At 45.6% G+C, this 15646-nt stretch overlaps 6 protein-coding genes across 6 annotated transcripts; 5 read left to right on the top strand and 1 right to left on the bottom strand.

Moving 5' to 3' along the window:
* Positions 1 to 180: 180 nt before the first annotated feature.
* Triagg1_3472 (uncharacterized protein) lies at positions 181 to 586 on the top strand (the record flags this gene model as incomplete). Its single annotated transcript, XM_062897768.1, has 2 exons — positions 181 to 334; positions 390 to 586. 2 exons carry the CDS (start codon positions 181 to 183, stop codon positions 584 to 586), a joined length of 351 nt encoding a protein of 116 aa, XP_062757461.1.
* A 2992-nt stretch (positions 587 to 3578) lies between these two features.
* Triagg1_3471 (uncharacterized protein) lies at positions 3579 to 4373 on the top strand (the record flags this gene model as incomplete). Its single annotated transcript, XM_062897767.1, has 1 exon — positions 3579 to 4373. One exon carries the CDS (start codon positions 3579 to 3581, stop codon positions 4371 to 4373), a length of 795 nt encoding a protein of 264 aa, XP_062757460.1.
* Positions 4374 to 6998: 2625 nt separating this feature from the next.
* Triagg1_3470 (CAZyme family GT69) lies at positions 6999 to 7610 on the top strand (the record flags this gene model as incomplete). Its single annotated transcript, XM_062897766.1, has 1 exon — positions 6999 to 7610. One exon carries the CDS (start codon positions 6999 to 7001, stop codon positions 7608 to 7610), a length of 612 nt encoding a protein of 203 aa, XP_062757459.1.
* Positions 7611 to 9529: 1919 nt separating this feature from the next.
* Positions 9530 to 10684, top strand: Triagg1_3469 (uncharacterized protein; the record flags this gene model as incomplete). The annotated part of the gene is made up of 3 exons (XM_062897765.1): positions 9530 to 9579; positions 9641 to 9656; positions 9704 to 10684. 3 exons carry the CDS (start codon positions 9530 to 9532, stop codon positions 10682 to 10684), a joined length of 1047 nt encoding a protein of 348 aa, XP_062757458.1.
* Positions 10685 to 13038: 2354 nt separating this feature from the next.
* Triagg1_3468 (uncharacterized protein) lies at positions 13039 to 13758 on the bottom strand (the record flags this gene model as incomplete). Its single annotated transcript, XM_062897763.1, has 1 exon — positions 13039 to 13758. The coding sequence occupies one exon, from the start codon at positions 13756 to 13758 to the stop codon at positions 13039 to 13041; it is 720 nt and encodes a 239-aa protein (XP_062757457.1).
* A 611-nt stretch (positions 13759 to 14369) lies between these two features.
* On the top strand, positions 14370 to 15159 carry Triagg1_3467 (uncharacterized protein; the record flags this gene model as incomplete). The annotated part of the gene is made up of 3 exons (XM_062897762.1): positions 14370 to 14437; positions 14491 to 14683; positions 14734 to 15159. 3 exons carry the CDS (start codon positions 14370 to 14372, stop codon positions 15157 to 15159), a joined length of 687 nt encoding a protein of 228 aa, XP_062757456.1.
* Positions 15160 to 15646: the final 487 nt, after the last annotated feature.

The following is a 15646-nucleotide window of genomic DNA, read 5'->3' as shown; positions in this document are numbered from 1 at the left end:
ATACGGGCTTGGGAAATGCCGGGGTTGTTGGCGAAATACGAAGTCAAGGAGGTGCTCCACCATGGGCAATTGTATATAAGAGTCCTTCTCAACGGGCAAAGTTATTCCTTTTTTGAAGACCAGCAACTCCAACTTCAATCTTACTCCAGGTTCAATAAACTGCAGCCACCAATAATCATCATGCGCGCCGCCGTCGTTCTCGCAGCTCTCAGCAGCCTCGTCATGGCTGCCCCTAAGGCCGAGCCTAGCAAGATCGGTGTCATTTTCACCTACACAAACGGAACTCAATCCGAGATGAAGTGGGTTGACGACAGCATCTCTCAGGTGCCTCTCAGTACGTATAATCTGGTATTTGACTTTTCAAAACGCTTACTAACCCATTTGTTTAGACAGCGGCGGCATTGTTGACAATGTCTTCGTCGAGCCACTTTTGAACCCTGCCCTCCCCGGCAGATACTTCGGTGCTCGCTGCGCTTTCTTGGATGCCATGAGCCGCGGTCTGGGAGTGGGTCAGGTGAATGGACCTGGAATTATCATTCTCGAGTCCAAGGATGTTATCGAGTTTGTTCAATGCAACACTGATTAACTTTTCTTCGGAAAGATGGGTATACCTGGTGGTAGTGAATTGTAATTATCTGTTGTCTAAGCATGAATGAAACTTCTTGTTCTTGAGTAAATAAGACTACTTTGTACTATTTTGACTGTCCAAAGCGAATATGAACCTGGACCCATCATCTGAAGCTATAAGTTGAAACCAAACTATGGAATATGTCTTGCATAGGATATGTGGAGTGCCTATATTTGAGTGATGAGTGAACTAAGGACCAAATGGGGAAATAAGGACGTGAAGAACAAAGTGCATCGGTCCTAGCTATCTGTCTCCCCTTCTACTATTAAGACCAGCTTGGTTATATATAGTGAAAGGTACTGTGATGTCTGTTTTCCTTTCAATTGTGCAGAAATTCTGTGCCAAAACGGAAAGCTGATTAATAAGTGCAGAATAGACATAACTGCAGGCTCAAAGTGGAGAAGTGCAACCAGCGTCATCGGTTTTACGATCCTCCTTCCGATTTTCTCTACCATAAGGGAGTAAAGTATCCATCTTATGATCTAGCTCGTCTCTCTGGCGAAATTAATGATTAGCCTTGCGGCTCGCTCCTCATGTCTTCTTAGTATTTTAGTTTAGCAATGCGTGGAGAGAGTAGAAGAGAGGCTGAGTTGAAGAACTTTGGACGATAGCCGTATACCAAGACGGTTGTTGTTGACTGATTTGTCAAGTGTATTGACGAAACAAAAAGGTTCAAACAGTTGGCACACGGTCTGTTAATGGAGTTCCTATAAGACAGCAGAAGGTGACGGAGTTTCTTATAAGATATCTGGATAGTCGTTGACGTTGATAGGGATATGTAGTTACAGATCTAGGGATGGATTATTGTGGATGGGTTGGAAAATGGTACATTACACTGGGAAAGACACATTGAATTCTGTTCTAGACTTGTATGAAGTAAAATGTGAAGTATAAGAATACTATTATTTGTGTGGAGGCTGTTGGCTGTACACGCTTGATGTGCATCAATGTGCTAGTATCTACATGTGCCTATTAATTATGGAATTAATTTTCTACTGACGATTAGAGAACACATAGTCAGTGTCATATACGGACGGCATTGTTTGACTGTGTTGGCTATTAGGTGACTAAACCGGGAATCATGACAGTTTTTTTCCCTACCGGTATTAACCTTCAATCTTAAGATAGGTTGACCGTGGAACTTTAACATTATTCAGAGCTCATCCAGGTAGTTTATTACCCAGGTACTTGATTATCACTTTTGCATGCCTCACCCTTTCCCTTTATTTGGTTGACCACCACTGAGCCTGCACGGCCTCGTTGATACATAGCAGAGCACACGAAATGATTAAGAATTACGCCTCATAAAGAATGCATATGACGAAATTGTGTCCGTATCAGGGCCAACTGGAGCTACTGCATGCATGCTTGCCTAATGTTTCTGCCCAAGGCAAGGCATGTCGTACGGATACAGCAACCTAGTTTGTCTACTCACGGAACCCTCTTGGCTTCATTTTGAAATACCCTGTAATAGTTTCATGTCTTTGATAACTGACGGTTAATTTTTATCAAGATATTTTTTCGGTGTGTTACAGGTAGCACAGCCTCTCACATGACATTGATCAGTTGGTCCTTCTAATGCAAGGCTGTCGGGAGCCCACGCGATGTCACACTCATAGTGATAATGAACTCCACCTTGATGGATTTGGATTCAATGTGCACTTGCATAAACATGGCGACATTCTTTTCATTCTTGATGAAATGTACCGTGCTAGGTTCTTCGAAAGATATAAACGAGCATGCTTCGTAAGATCATATGATGCACCAGATCGCAGTACACGGCCATAGAGAGAGTATTGGACAAGAAACCTGGCGTGGAGCCTGGCATTTCAGCGCATACAGAGAGTGCATATGCTTTTATCAAGAGAAATGTCGAAAGAGCGCGGCAGTTGCTAAAGGTACATGTAGATGGTAAACGGGGGTGGGGGATGTTGTTAAATGCCAGTTCTTGACGCATCAACGCCCTTGTACATGTAGTTTTGCATACATGTTCGCCATCTTTCTCCTCAATTTAGGCCTGTTGGTATAATAAATCATGTAGTCATGTAACATTCTCAGAACGTTTAGAGGCAAGGCAACCTTCGCTTACAGTCATTCCACCTGGCTATTAACCAATTGCCGCTTTAGGTCATCATTGTCTTCAACGGCTCGGTCCGTAAATAACCCGCAACAGGGCTTAGTTATGGCGACTATGCAATGCTGTATTACAACAACAACCCACGCAATTCGGTAATTTATGCAGCAAAATACGCCATTGAGACGGCAGCGAGTTATAGGGCAATTATAGCAACACAAGACGCCATTCGAATCTCGGTAGGATCCGCTGAATTAGGCAGGTGAAGGAGTCTAAGGTTAATCATGCGGGATGTTAGTTCAAGATGGTTTACAAGATCGTTCCCGAGTCTTGGCAGCAGTGCCATCTGCCGGAACACGGCACTGAGGTGTGATGCCTTCCACGGCATCCGCGCCAATGCAATCTCTCACGATAATCTTCAACAATACAAGCCCTGCAATTACGCCTTTAGAATGCAAAGGTTCCCGGATTTGAATTTCTTTTTAGGGATAGGAATGCAGCAGAGATGGTGGGTCGTCACTTAGGACGACGACTTGCTGCTCTACGATTCATCAAGAGATGGAGTCAACATCCCAACTATCACATGCCGGAGTTCACTCATTGCATTATCTTGCATGTTTTTCTGCTGTCTTATACTCATTACGCTAAATGGTAACTCGACACTTTTGGAAGGTAGTATCAAGCAGCATACATACTATATACATACTCGTATGGTTATTCTCGTAGGTGAAGCTGAATTGTGATGTCTATAAAAGCATGGGAATCTGCCAGTGAATTTGGAGTTCAGCACCACTCTTCAACAACACATTTCAGAAGCATCCAGCTCTTGCACCAACACAACTTGAAAAGACCCCAACGTAACTTCAACCTTTCAAGATGAAGTTTTCCGCCATTACCCTCAGCTACGCACTGCTCGCTGGCTATGTCTCTGCCGCTCCCAGCACCTTGAGCGAGCGTGTTGCTCGCAGACAAGGACGCTCTTCCAGGCCTATTCAGCGCCTTGATGTTGAATCTGTTGCCAGTGGCAATGACACCCACGTCTCTTACTCCAGCAACTGGTCGGGAGCCGTCATCACCTCCCCTCCAGCTGGCCAGACTTTCAAGAGCGTCTCTGCTAGCTTTGTCGTGCCCACTCTCAAGGCTCCCTCGGGTGCTTCTTCTCGCGGCACCTACAGTGCCTCCGCCTGGGTTGGCATTGATGGCGACACCTACCAGAATGCTATTTGGCAGACGGGTGTTGACTTTACCATTACCAATGGTAAAGTGAGCTACGACGCCTGGTATGAGTGGTTCCCCGATTATGCATACGACTTCACTCTCGCCATCTCCCCCGGCGATACCATCAAGACTACCGTCACTGCAACCTCTACCAAAGCTGGCACTGCAGTCATCGAGAATGTCACCACCGGCAAGAGCGTTTCCAAGTCTCTCACTTCTACTTACGCTCTTGGAGGCCAGAACGCGGAATGGATCGTCGAGGACTTTGAGGAAGGCTCCTCTCTCGTTAACCTCGCCAACTGGGGCAGCGTTGTCTTTACTGATGCCACGGCATCGACCGGAAGCTCCACTCTGGATGCTTCTACTGCTTCAATCATCGACATTCGACAGAACAACCAGGTGCTCACCAGCGTCACCATTGACGGCTCAACTGTTACCGACACTTACGTCTAAGTGCATAAGAACTCTGCCGTTCAAGCTTATACCTGGTTCCCTGTTGGGCTAAAATGCGGAGAATAAAAAAAGAAAGCATTAGGGTTAAGGACAGAGTAGTTTGGGGATGGAAGAGTCCGTCGGTAGTTTATTTCACATATTCAATAGCCAAATATACTACTGTTGATTGACTTTATATGTCTCTTCCACCGCGATAGCATCAGTCACAACACCAACAAGACGTGCTACTATGCAAAATGCTGACCAAATGTAGAGAATCGCAACTTGACAAAAGTAATTAGACGTGTATGAAAACCAAGCAGCAAACAAACTTATAACAGCCAGTAGTTATTAGTGGTTCTTTCATCAACACGCTTTCAGCCGCTATGACCTTGCCGTTTCTTAACATTTGGCAACAGATGTTCAAAATCCTGTCCAGGGAGAAAACCACTGACTCGCGCTCTAGACATTAATCCTCTAAGCTTTGCCTTTGAGAAACTTAGTATTTTAAGTACTAGCCGGGTAGTTCTATGGCTTTATCAGGGATTCTTTCATATTCCGAGCCTTGCAGTTCTCTAGGTCCCCAGCCACCTGTGAGACGATGCTTGCTTTTAGGACTCGAATGATACCAAGACTGATGAGTATCTCTTTGCGCTCTCTTAGTTGGTTTCTGGCGGTGATATGATCGATTCTTCCTCAATAGCAAAAGTGCAACAATGCCGGAGAAACACAGCAGAGCCATGCCACCGATGACACCACCAATGATTGCTCCAGTGTTGTTTGCAGATGAACCACCGTTGTTGGTGCTGCCACTGCCGCCATTTGTTTCCTTTGCAGGCCCTACGCCATTTGAGGGCGTTATCGGCACTGGTGTTTTACCAACAGATGCATCTGTGGACTTGGATGATGGTGTAAACGCACTCGTCGAAATCTGTGTCGTACCCGGTGTCGTTGGTGAAGATAATTTGTCAGAGGCTGAGCCAGAATCTGCGGTAGGCGAAATAAGATAATGATCCGTCTTGGGGCTTCCGCCACAGCCAATATAGGAGTATGTTTGGCCGACGCCAAAAGTCAAGAGCGCGGTGGAACAGAATTGCTTCGGCCCACTGCAGAGTCAAGTCATTAACAACTGCTATGCCACAAAGGCAATCCGTGACTATTGGAGATGAGACCTACCAAGTAAATGTAGTCAATTTGGTATTGGCAGTTTTCCCACACCCACTCGAACACGATCCATGGTCGACGCAGCTTCCAGCCAAGCCGCAGTCAGTAGCTGCTATAACAGTGACGGGACAAAAACCCCAGAGGCCATTCATGGTGTCAACTCGACAATCGAATCCAGGGTTAGCAGTGCGGATTTTCTTTTTGGATCGCCGTTTTCGTATCCGCAAGTAGACATTTCTGTCTGCATAGCAGCTCGTTTATCGTTTCCGTTGCATTGCGTTGAATTAGCTGCGCTGTGAGAGTGGGTAGTGGGTTACCAAGATTCCGCGCTCTACACTTGTTGACTTGGGAGAAGAAAAGGAAAACGGCGAGTATTCTCGTCATATATGCAACCATGGTTTTCGTCTAGCATGCCCCGGCTGGCTATACCATGAAGATATTGTGACCGATCTGCGACATAAGCGGAAGCGAAGAACTCTGAGAAAGAGAGGAGAGCTGCATCACTCGATGCTCGGGTTGCCTCCCTCCACTCATCCATACATATAGCACGTTGCAAGACACCTAGACGGACTACCCGAACACCCAACTGCCCCAGGTGTCAAGTCTGAGGTTTCAAAAAAGCTGTTGGTTCCATGTTTAACCTGGGCGGCTACAGTCTCCTTAATATGACCGTCTTCGCATCCTCTTCTGAGCTCCATGATGTAGCCAAGGATGCGATTTTGAGCCAGCGTGCTGTGTAATTGTCAGTTCTCAAGATGCGTACGAGACTGTTGATACTAGCAGCTCCATTGATCGCGGGCGTCATTGTGGCCACAACTCTGTTAATGGGAAGGGACCGATTTGCGCGATCTTTGTTTCGACATGATGCTGATGATGGAAGACCAAAGACGCCGGAGCTGGCCGGTGCGCTTGATGGTTGGTACTCTGCTCTTGGCCGTTGCTTTTTCTTTTCGCAAACACAACAAGCTTTAGCTGACCCTCTTGACTCTCCCAGGTAGCATCTTGCCGGCCGCCAACATCACGCAATATCTCGAGGCCATCTTCACACCACAGCTTTCAACGTTACCAAATCTGGAATGCCCTACGATCAACACGTTATGGCGCACTCAAGAGCAAACTTCCTTCCGATCCCGCCATTAAATACTTCTTCGCCCTCAACTTGCGACAAAACTTGCCTTTGTTACCTCGACTAATAGGCAGCATTGTCGAGGCGATTCGGTTTCTCGGCCCGGCACAATGTGTACTGTCCATAGTTGAAGGCAACTCTCCAGACGGCACCGCGGACGTACTTGCGGCTCTCCGGCCAATACTTTAGAGTATGGGTGTCGCATATTATTTCGAGTCATCTGCAATCGATCCGAGCAAGGACAGCCGTGTGACGCGCCTTGCACAGCTTCGAAACAAGGCATTAGCACCGCTCCTGGACTTGCATGGTAAAGCGACAGGTGATACAACCGTCATCTTCCTCAACGATGTATTCGCATGTTCCGAGGATATCCTCGAGCTCGTCCATCAAAAAAAGTTCTTGGTGCGGATATGACATGCGCCATGGACTGGACATATGTTGGCGAGCACCCTACTTTTTACGATGTATGGATTGCCCGCACAATCCATGGCGATTCTTTCTTCGAAACTCCCTCCGACGGGAATTGGAACTCGGCATGGAATCTCTTCTGGAACGCTGATAAGACTCGAGGTCGTTTCTACTCGCAACGTCCCTTTCAAGTCTTCTCGTGTTGGAACGGCGCTACAGCATTCACAGCCCAGCCAATCTTGGAAAAGTCTGTAGAATTTAGGGCGGCGAATGAAACCGCCGGTGAATGCAGACAAGGTGAGCCGCAATTGTTTTGCAAAGACCTTTGGTTCAAGGGCTACAGCAAAATCGCCGTCGTCCCGTCCGTAAACCTTGAGTACTCTGTGGAAAAGGCAAAGAAGATCAAGGAAGACAAGGGATTTACGTCTGACATAGTCTTGAAACAAGATTCAGATGGCGATAGAATAGAATGGCGGCTCGATCCCCCAAGTATGGTGAAATGCATGCCTGTTTGGGAGAATCAGTATTGGCAATCGTGGAATGAGACTTTGAGGCTGTAGGTGCGGTTGAGCCTCCTGTTGCGTGTTGTTTTCCGGCGCTTTTGTGCATATCAAAGTGATGAAGCAAAGTATTTAACAACTGGGATATGAAATAGTATTACATATAATAATTATTGATAGTCTGCCCCTTAGATCAGAATGATGATCATTTAGAACCTCAGCCAAGCGTAGGAACTATGGACGGCATTGTAACATACATGTATGGTCACAAGAAGTCCCATCGTTCCAGATTTACATCGACAAAAGCTTTTCTTCCTTTACACTCTGGACTGATTCACTGTTACTTGCAACTACTTCGAACCTCTCTCGGTTGTCAGAATATCTTTGACTTTACATAATGTATAATACGAAGCACAAGCTCAATTACAGAAGCTGAAATGAGATCAACTAAGATGAAAAACAAAAAAGAAACATACAACAGCCGGTGTTCGCTGATGGTCACCCACTCAACTACTAATCTGCCTCTCATTGGCTTGACGATGGGGGAGCAAACGGGACCCCGTATTTTCCAATGGATATGGTCGTATGTGCTCGGTCGTGGCTCTGATCATCTTATAAGGCCTTATTTAGAGGGATTATAAAAGATTAAAAAAACATACAACAGCCGGTGTTCGCTGGTGGTCACCCACCCAACTACTAATCTGCCGGTTAGTGGCTTGTCTCTGGGGGAGCAGACGGGACCCCGAATTCTCCACTACCTATGGTCGTATGTGCTTGGCGACGCGAAAAGTCTCCTGATGGAGCAAAGGCACCTTGGCTGGGCTCTTCTCTTTGCACATACTCAATACCAAGACAAATATACACTATTTAATTCTTTCAACATGAGTGCGAGTCATTCACATTTGGTTGAGTTGGCCTTGGTGGGCTCCAAAGAACATTGACTTTTGTTAATACGTGCACTCTTTACATGGTGAAGCCCTGTATTTGTGTTTCTTTATCAAGGAATTGGGGGCTTTGAAGAGTAATAGCCAACTACCATCCGTATGATTCGGATCTCCGAGTGCATATACACCTACTTCCTTTTTCTACTACGCTTGTACTACCTAGGTAGGTAGTTAATCTAAATGTGGTAGTACATGTAACCATGGTGAACAACTCTGCGTGAATGTATTATCTACAGGTGCCTAGGCTGATATCTTTAATAGACTTAACTGGACTGATTATCGCCGGCTTTCCCGAACTAAATCTCCTACGGAGAATTTGCAGGCTTCTCACCAACAATATTCTTCACCTCAGCAACTTGGTTGACACACTGCAGCTTCAAGCCCCTTTCTCGTATCTTACAAACGTGACCGTCCAAGGATCTTTTTATGAGGTATTCAGACTCTTATTGTCCTCTCATGCTTCAGGACGATTGTATAGTTTGCTATAGCTGCCAATTGACACCCAACTTCATTTGGTTATGTTTTGTAACAAATACAAGCCGACTCTTGAGACCAGTAAGACCTTATCCTAAATCGTTGACCCTACCCCTAGGTGCAATGGGCATTCAGAACTTTTGGGTTTCGTTCAAATTTGGAATTAATTTTCTAATACAGACGAGGGGTGGTGGCAAGGGTCTAACTCAAGCACTAACAGATGAAAAAAAAAGGAGCAAAGCTTACGTCCGAGTTGTGGCAGTTGCTGTCTCTTATTTCCGAAACATTTGCTTTTCTTGGCGTGAATAACCAAGTAGTAATATGCCTATGATGTTAACGATGTGTTGAGAAACTAGTAATCCGGGGACTGGACATTATTCCACCAACTAGATCAATGGATTCAACGTTGAGAAGCATATACATGATGTTCATTTGTATTTTCAAAATCTATCGAAAGATATAAAAAGACAATGTAATTGACCTGGATGGCAGTTTAATTCTCATCTTCTTCACAATCCCAAGCTAACAGCATCTACTTCATAGCGACAATTTATTGCACCAATGGCTGCATACAATACGAAAGCAAGTGTCTCTAGTCTGGGGAACTTAGAGTATGTGCATACTAAGATTCTCTGACTTTTGGTGCAAAGCTAATGATAACACACTCTATAGCCCTGGGGTATCTGAAGTAAGCAATACCATGTAGAGTGACTGAACGAGACTGACTATTCTCAGTATCTTGCTAATGACGGCTCGAAAAACTCCATGTTGTTGATACCTCTCCCAAGTTTGGTACAGATGTCCCGACAGAATGCTCTGCCTTTACAGGCACCACCAGGAAATGCCTTTGTTATCACCATTCCTATGAGAGATGACCATCAGAATGGCGCTGTGGTCTATAAACCGGATACTGTTTCCCGTTCTAAGCCATTGATCATATTGATTCATGGCGGAGGATTTATTTTAGGTGACAACAGTCTTATGAAGACTCATGCAGAAGCATTAAGTATCTTATATGGGGCTGTTGTTGTTTGTATATCCTATCGGTTGGCTCCCGAGTTCAAGTTTCCAACCGCACCAAATGATGTCTGGGATAACTTGAAGTGGTTATCCACTCAAGAGAACGCACAATCTCTCGGAGCAGACTTGTCTGCGGGTTTCATCGTTGGCGGTACTTCCGCTGGGGCAAATCTGGCAGCCGTCGCGGCCCAAAAATGGGTTACTCAAGCAGTGTCCCCTTGTATAACCGGAGTCTGGCTGAATATGCCCGTTCTGCTTGAGAAAGAATACGTCCCTGATCAATACAAGGAACTGTGGTTCTCTAGGGAACAAAATGCGGACGCAATTATTCTCAATAAAGCAGCGATGGAATTCTCGAGGTCATCATATGAACCAGATTTCAACTCGCCCGACTACTCTCCTTTCAACGCCAAGAGCCCGCACCAAGGCCTCCCACCTGTTTATCTACAGGTGCATGGAAATGACCCGGCAAGGGATGATGGACTTATCTATGAGAAAGTGTTGCGTGATCATGGAGTCCAAACGCGAATTGACGTGTACCCTGGCATTCCTCATGGATACGATGATGTTTTTCCACAGTTGGACTCGTCCCGCAGACAAAGACTTGATATTTTGAAAGGATTCGGTTGGTTGTTGGGAAAAGAGGTTTCGGAGGAGGATTGCGCAAGAGCTGATCACAAGGCTACATCAACGTAGTTCCTGCAGGGCTATTTTAGGACTAGTAAGACCAATGGTATTAATGTTTGCAAAAAGAGGCGGATCGAGAATCACTTTCTCGAAATATAAAAAACACTCACTGCAATCCTTAATGATAACAATAAGCGGTGGATGAGACATCTGACCGTCGGCTGCAATCGCGCCATAGATAGGCTAAAGGTTTGAGTCATCGGAAAATAAACTGAAGTATGAGAATCAACATTCCGGCGGTCGTATGCCATGTTGCCACTCACGACAGGGAATCATGCAATGAATGATATCACCCAGGTAAGATCTATATAGATTGTGTTCTGTTTTAATCTTGAGTTCAGTGTCAAACAAAAGTTTGTTTAGACAACTATGTCTCACAGTATATTACAATGTTAACCATAGCAAACTTAGACCTCTGTCTTATGGTTCCACATGAACTTCGTCAGCAAAACTCACTTGCAATATTAGTTTACAAAACTCTTGAGATGACGGTAGAGCGGAAGAGAGATGAAGAAGAAGCGCCGAGGAGGTCATTATAACCGAAGGTTTATGGAAGGTAGCTGTAACGGAAAATATTGGGCCAATTAGAAGGATAGTACAGTAGCTTCAACCAATAGAACCCGCAGACGATCGTATTCTACTGTGAAGTAAGCTTCAAATGCCAATCCCCAGCCGGGATCCAGATTTTCCCATGCTCCGCAGGTAGGCTATATCCGTATCACCTCGGATGTAGACATTAGCTACCTACATAGTAATGCAACAGATATCTACTAAAAGCTTACTGGGGAAATCTAGAACTTTTCTTCACTATATTACCAGGCAACGGATTATCGTAATTGGTCAGAGCATCAGCAGCCACAGCGCATTGGAGCTGACTATTAAAACACAGTCTTACTGTTCTTCTGTCTAAGAAACCTACTTTATTGCCGTTTCTCAATGTTGCTTTTTTGCCGAGGTTGGAAAAGATATTAAAGAGACTTTTGGTAATTGAATCTCGATGTTCTGTAGTATTCATGAGACGAATCTCTAGAGTCCCCCTAATTGACATATTTCAGCTCATGCCGATGACTTCCATTGGTTCTATAGTTGTACTCTTTTCCACAGTCACTCTGTTCACATTCATTTTCTGATATCTTTTAAATCATTTAATTTTTAACCCACAGGTCCCTCCGGCTATACAAGTGCCCCCTGGTCCCAAAGGTATGACTCTGACGCTCAGGAGCACATGTTTACATCCACATTTTGTGCTAAGGTGCAATCCACAGGCATTCCAATTCTGGGGAATATGCTTCAGGTGCCCCCTACGCATTCTTGGATAAAATTCAAGGAATGGGCAGACCAGTATGGTCCTCTTTATAGTCTTTCTCTTGCAGGCAATCGCCACGTTATTGTATCTACAGAGAAAATCGCCAACGATCTCCTTCGAGGGCGAGGCAACATTTATTCCAGTCGACCATATTTTCCTATGGGCGGCGAAATTCTCAGTCGCAACTTGCGCCCTGTTTTGCTCCCATATAATGATCTCTGGCGCAGGGGACGGAAATTGATGCATAGCTTTACGTCAGAAACAGTTGCTTCAGCATACGAGCCTGTTCAGCTTCTTGAATCCTCTCGTTTGCTGAAAGACCTCTTGGCAGATCCAAACAACTATGAGAAGTGGTTCGAGCGATATACCACGCCTTCCGATAACACGAGCCATTGTTAAAGAAACATTACGATGGAGACCAGTCACCGCCGGTGGCTTACCACATCAACTCGTCAAAGATGACATCTATCAAGGCGTTTTCCTTCAAGCAGGAACGTGTATTCACCCAAATCAGTGGGCAATCCATCGAGACCCTTCTCTTTATCCTGACCCAGAGAATTTCCGCCCCGAACGCTGGCTGGAGCCTTCCTGGCCGACTTACCGTGAACCGTTAACTCAGTTTCCAAATCTTCAGAATTTCAGTGCCTTCGGATTTGGCAGGCGGATTTGTCCAGGTCAAAGTATTGCAGAACGAAGCTTAAATATTGTAGTTGCTCGTATTGGGTGGGGCTGTACAGTTGCAAAACTGAGGGATGTGAAAGTCCCGCTGTACGATTATACAAATGGCTTCAACGTACAGCCCAATAAGTTCCAATTCAGCCTAGAACCAAGGAGAGCTCACACCTTAAAACTACTAAGTGAGGGACTCTAAGAGACAAGGCAGCGGCAGACCCATTCTCTGTAGGGAAATGTACGTAATTAATACAATGCCTGCTTTACTTCTTTCTCGGAATTATCTGATAAAGAGGTGGTTTAACGCCGACGAAACACGTGGCATGGAAATTTATATTGAGTTAGTGAAGCTTGGCTAGCCATTCAACCTCGTCTCAGTAGACACTTAGTAGGAGCTGTAATAGTGATGAACAAAGGTAAACAACTGTTTTCCATCCGGGCCATATCGGAAAGGAACCACGTTAACTCCGTCAATGTCCCGAGGCTCAAAGTCAAGATTCAGAGCCGCCCATTTAAACGATTCCTCCCCATATTTCTCGCGCAACCAGTGAATCATCATATCCATGCCCGCCACAGGGCCAGACCCTGTCCAAAGGTTTCCATCGATAACCCACTTCTTGTCCTTTGACCAATTCACCTTGGGGTACTTTTGCTTAACCCACTCATACTCAATGTGGTTGCACGTAGCGTTTTTGCCGTCTAATACACCCGTCATGGCGGCAACAAAGGCACCGGTGCAGTTGGTAAAGAGTATCTTTCCTGAAGCGACGTGTCTGCGAATGAATTCGGCGTATCGAGGGTCAAGATCGAAAGTGACGGGATTTGGGCCTCCAAGGAGAAGGATGTCCAGCTCAGGGCAGTCATCGACAGTGCATGTAGGCTTTATAGTTATGCCGGCGGTCAGGTCCACGAGGTCGCGAGAAAGGGCAATGTGATGAAAGACAAATTCCGGGCCGTTCTTGATTGCTTCATCGGAAACGTCTGGTGAATAAGTCTTGATAGCTTCCATTAACTGCTTGGTACCACCTGCGATCATGTCAAATGGAGCAATGACATCAGAGGCTTGATACTGGTAGCAGAGGGAACCAAAAACAATGGGAGACATTTTGATAAGAAGATTTCTTTTAATACTTTGGGATTCTGAATAGCAAACTTTTTGAAATAAGAGTGTTGATGGAGTTCTGCGTCTATCAAATGGAACGGTTGGGTAGTATATATATTCCATGGATCGAAACTAGAGCCTGTGAATATTTCCAATTCTGTGGAGCCCAATGGATCAAGCACACTATTTGTCAGATCACTTCCACATAATTCAATCATTATGAGTCTAAAGTCTCAATATTGCGTCGCTTGAAATACATTGGTGGCAGAATCGAGAACTATCGCATTAACACCGACCTTCTTCGGTATTGACTATATAGGTGGGGCTTAAAGATCCCAGTCAAACTGCTCAATTCCAATAAAAACTTGCTCAAAAGAACCAGCACGGCAGTTGATACACTCTATCGTTTTGATGGAGGTGATATGATGTGACATGTTCAATTACCGAGACGAATCCAAGCCGATGCCTCTCGGATATATCTACACCATACATTGCCAGAGCCGTAAAGTTCTAAGATGAGTATATAGGGGATAAAAAGAAAAAAGGGAACATCATCATCGCTTATTCAAAAGCAACTCATCTACTCGTCACTCTTCTTCTCTTGTCAATACACAATGTCCCAACCTCTTGACTTTGCTAACCCTGGGCGACCCATCCACGTCGGTGTAACTCTGCTCGGATGGTAAGCAAATCATATCCTCGTATTAGTGCATCACAATAGCCAAACTTGCCAAGGGTTACCGAACTGCTCGACGTTGGACCGGTTGACCTTCTCAACGCCATCAGCACCTCTTTCTTAAAACACATGCCCGATTTCATCATGCCTCCCGAATTAAAGCGTCAATCTGTCGATTTTGACTTTCACTGGGTTTCTGAAACAGGCAAGACACCAGGTCTGCTGTCCAGCAACCTCAGTGTAGTCCCAACAGTAGCCGTACCGTACTGCCTTTCTTAAACCAATCTAACTAAAATATGCAGAACTCGTTCACGACATGCCCACCACTGGACATTGCCATCATGGGCGCCGTATGGATAGATGAGCCCAGCGACTCTGAGAAGGCCTTCATGAAAAAGTGCTACGCTGATTCTTCTGCCTTCATCACTGTCTGCGGAGGGATGCAGGCGCCTCTTAAAGCTGGCATCTTCGACGGCGAGACGGCAACGGCGCCGCGCTTCCATCTCGAAACCCTGAGAAAAATAGCTCCGGAAACCAACTGGGTTGACCAGCGCCGGGTTAATGACGGCAAACTTTGGTCCAGCGGTGCGCTGCTCAATGGTATGGAACTTATGTCGGCGTTTATTCAGCAGACGTGGCCGAGCGGAGAGGGCTCGCTGGTTCGCGAGATGATGACGAGGGCACAGTGGATTTCTCGGGACCAGTATTACAGGGACGTTTCGGAGTAATTCATTAACCCCTGTTTGTAAATAACGGCCCGCGAGTTGTGGTTTCTACCCGATCACCCAACAAAGACTTCTGAACCAACCGATCTTGCATCCCCGCGCTGTATTTGGCAATAAGAGGTGTTGTTACACAGGAGAGACGAGTCTGAATGGAAAGCTTATTTTCCGTAACAGAAGAGTGGACACGCTTGCACCCTACAATTGCAAATTGGCGGATTCGTACTTTTGACAGAGAAGAAACCCCATCCATTTTCCTGCAGCCGTCTCCAGTATAAATCCCACTGGCTCTTCTAAACATGCAAGGGCTGCTCTACTTACCTCTGATGATTTGGATTTTCAGATTACTCTCATCATTACTACCTACATAAGTTGTTGCCACCCATGATTACTAATTTATTCTGCAACTCTCAGGTTGCATCGGCGCCAAGTCGACGTATTCGGGCATGTCAGACGTTGCAGACTTGAGAACGCCTTGTTGCCTGTTGCTATT

Source organism: Trichoderma aggressivum (assembly GCF_033847375.1).
Source record: "Trichoderma aggressivum f. europaeum strain CBS 100526 chromosome Unknown scaffold_010, whole genome shotgun sequence".
Lineage (NCBI taxonomy): Eukaryota > Fungi > Ascomycota > Sordariomycetes > Hypocreales > Hypocreaceae > Trichoderma > Trichoderma aggressivum.
Note: the sequence above shows the minus strand (reverse complement) of the source record. Positions and strands in the feature narration are given on the sequence as shown.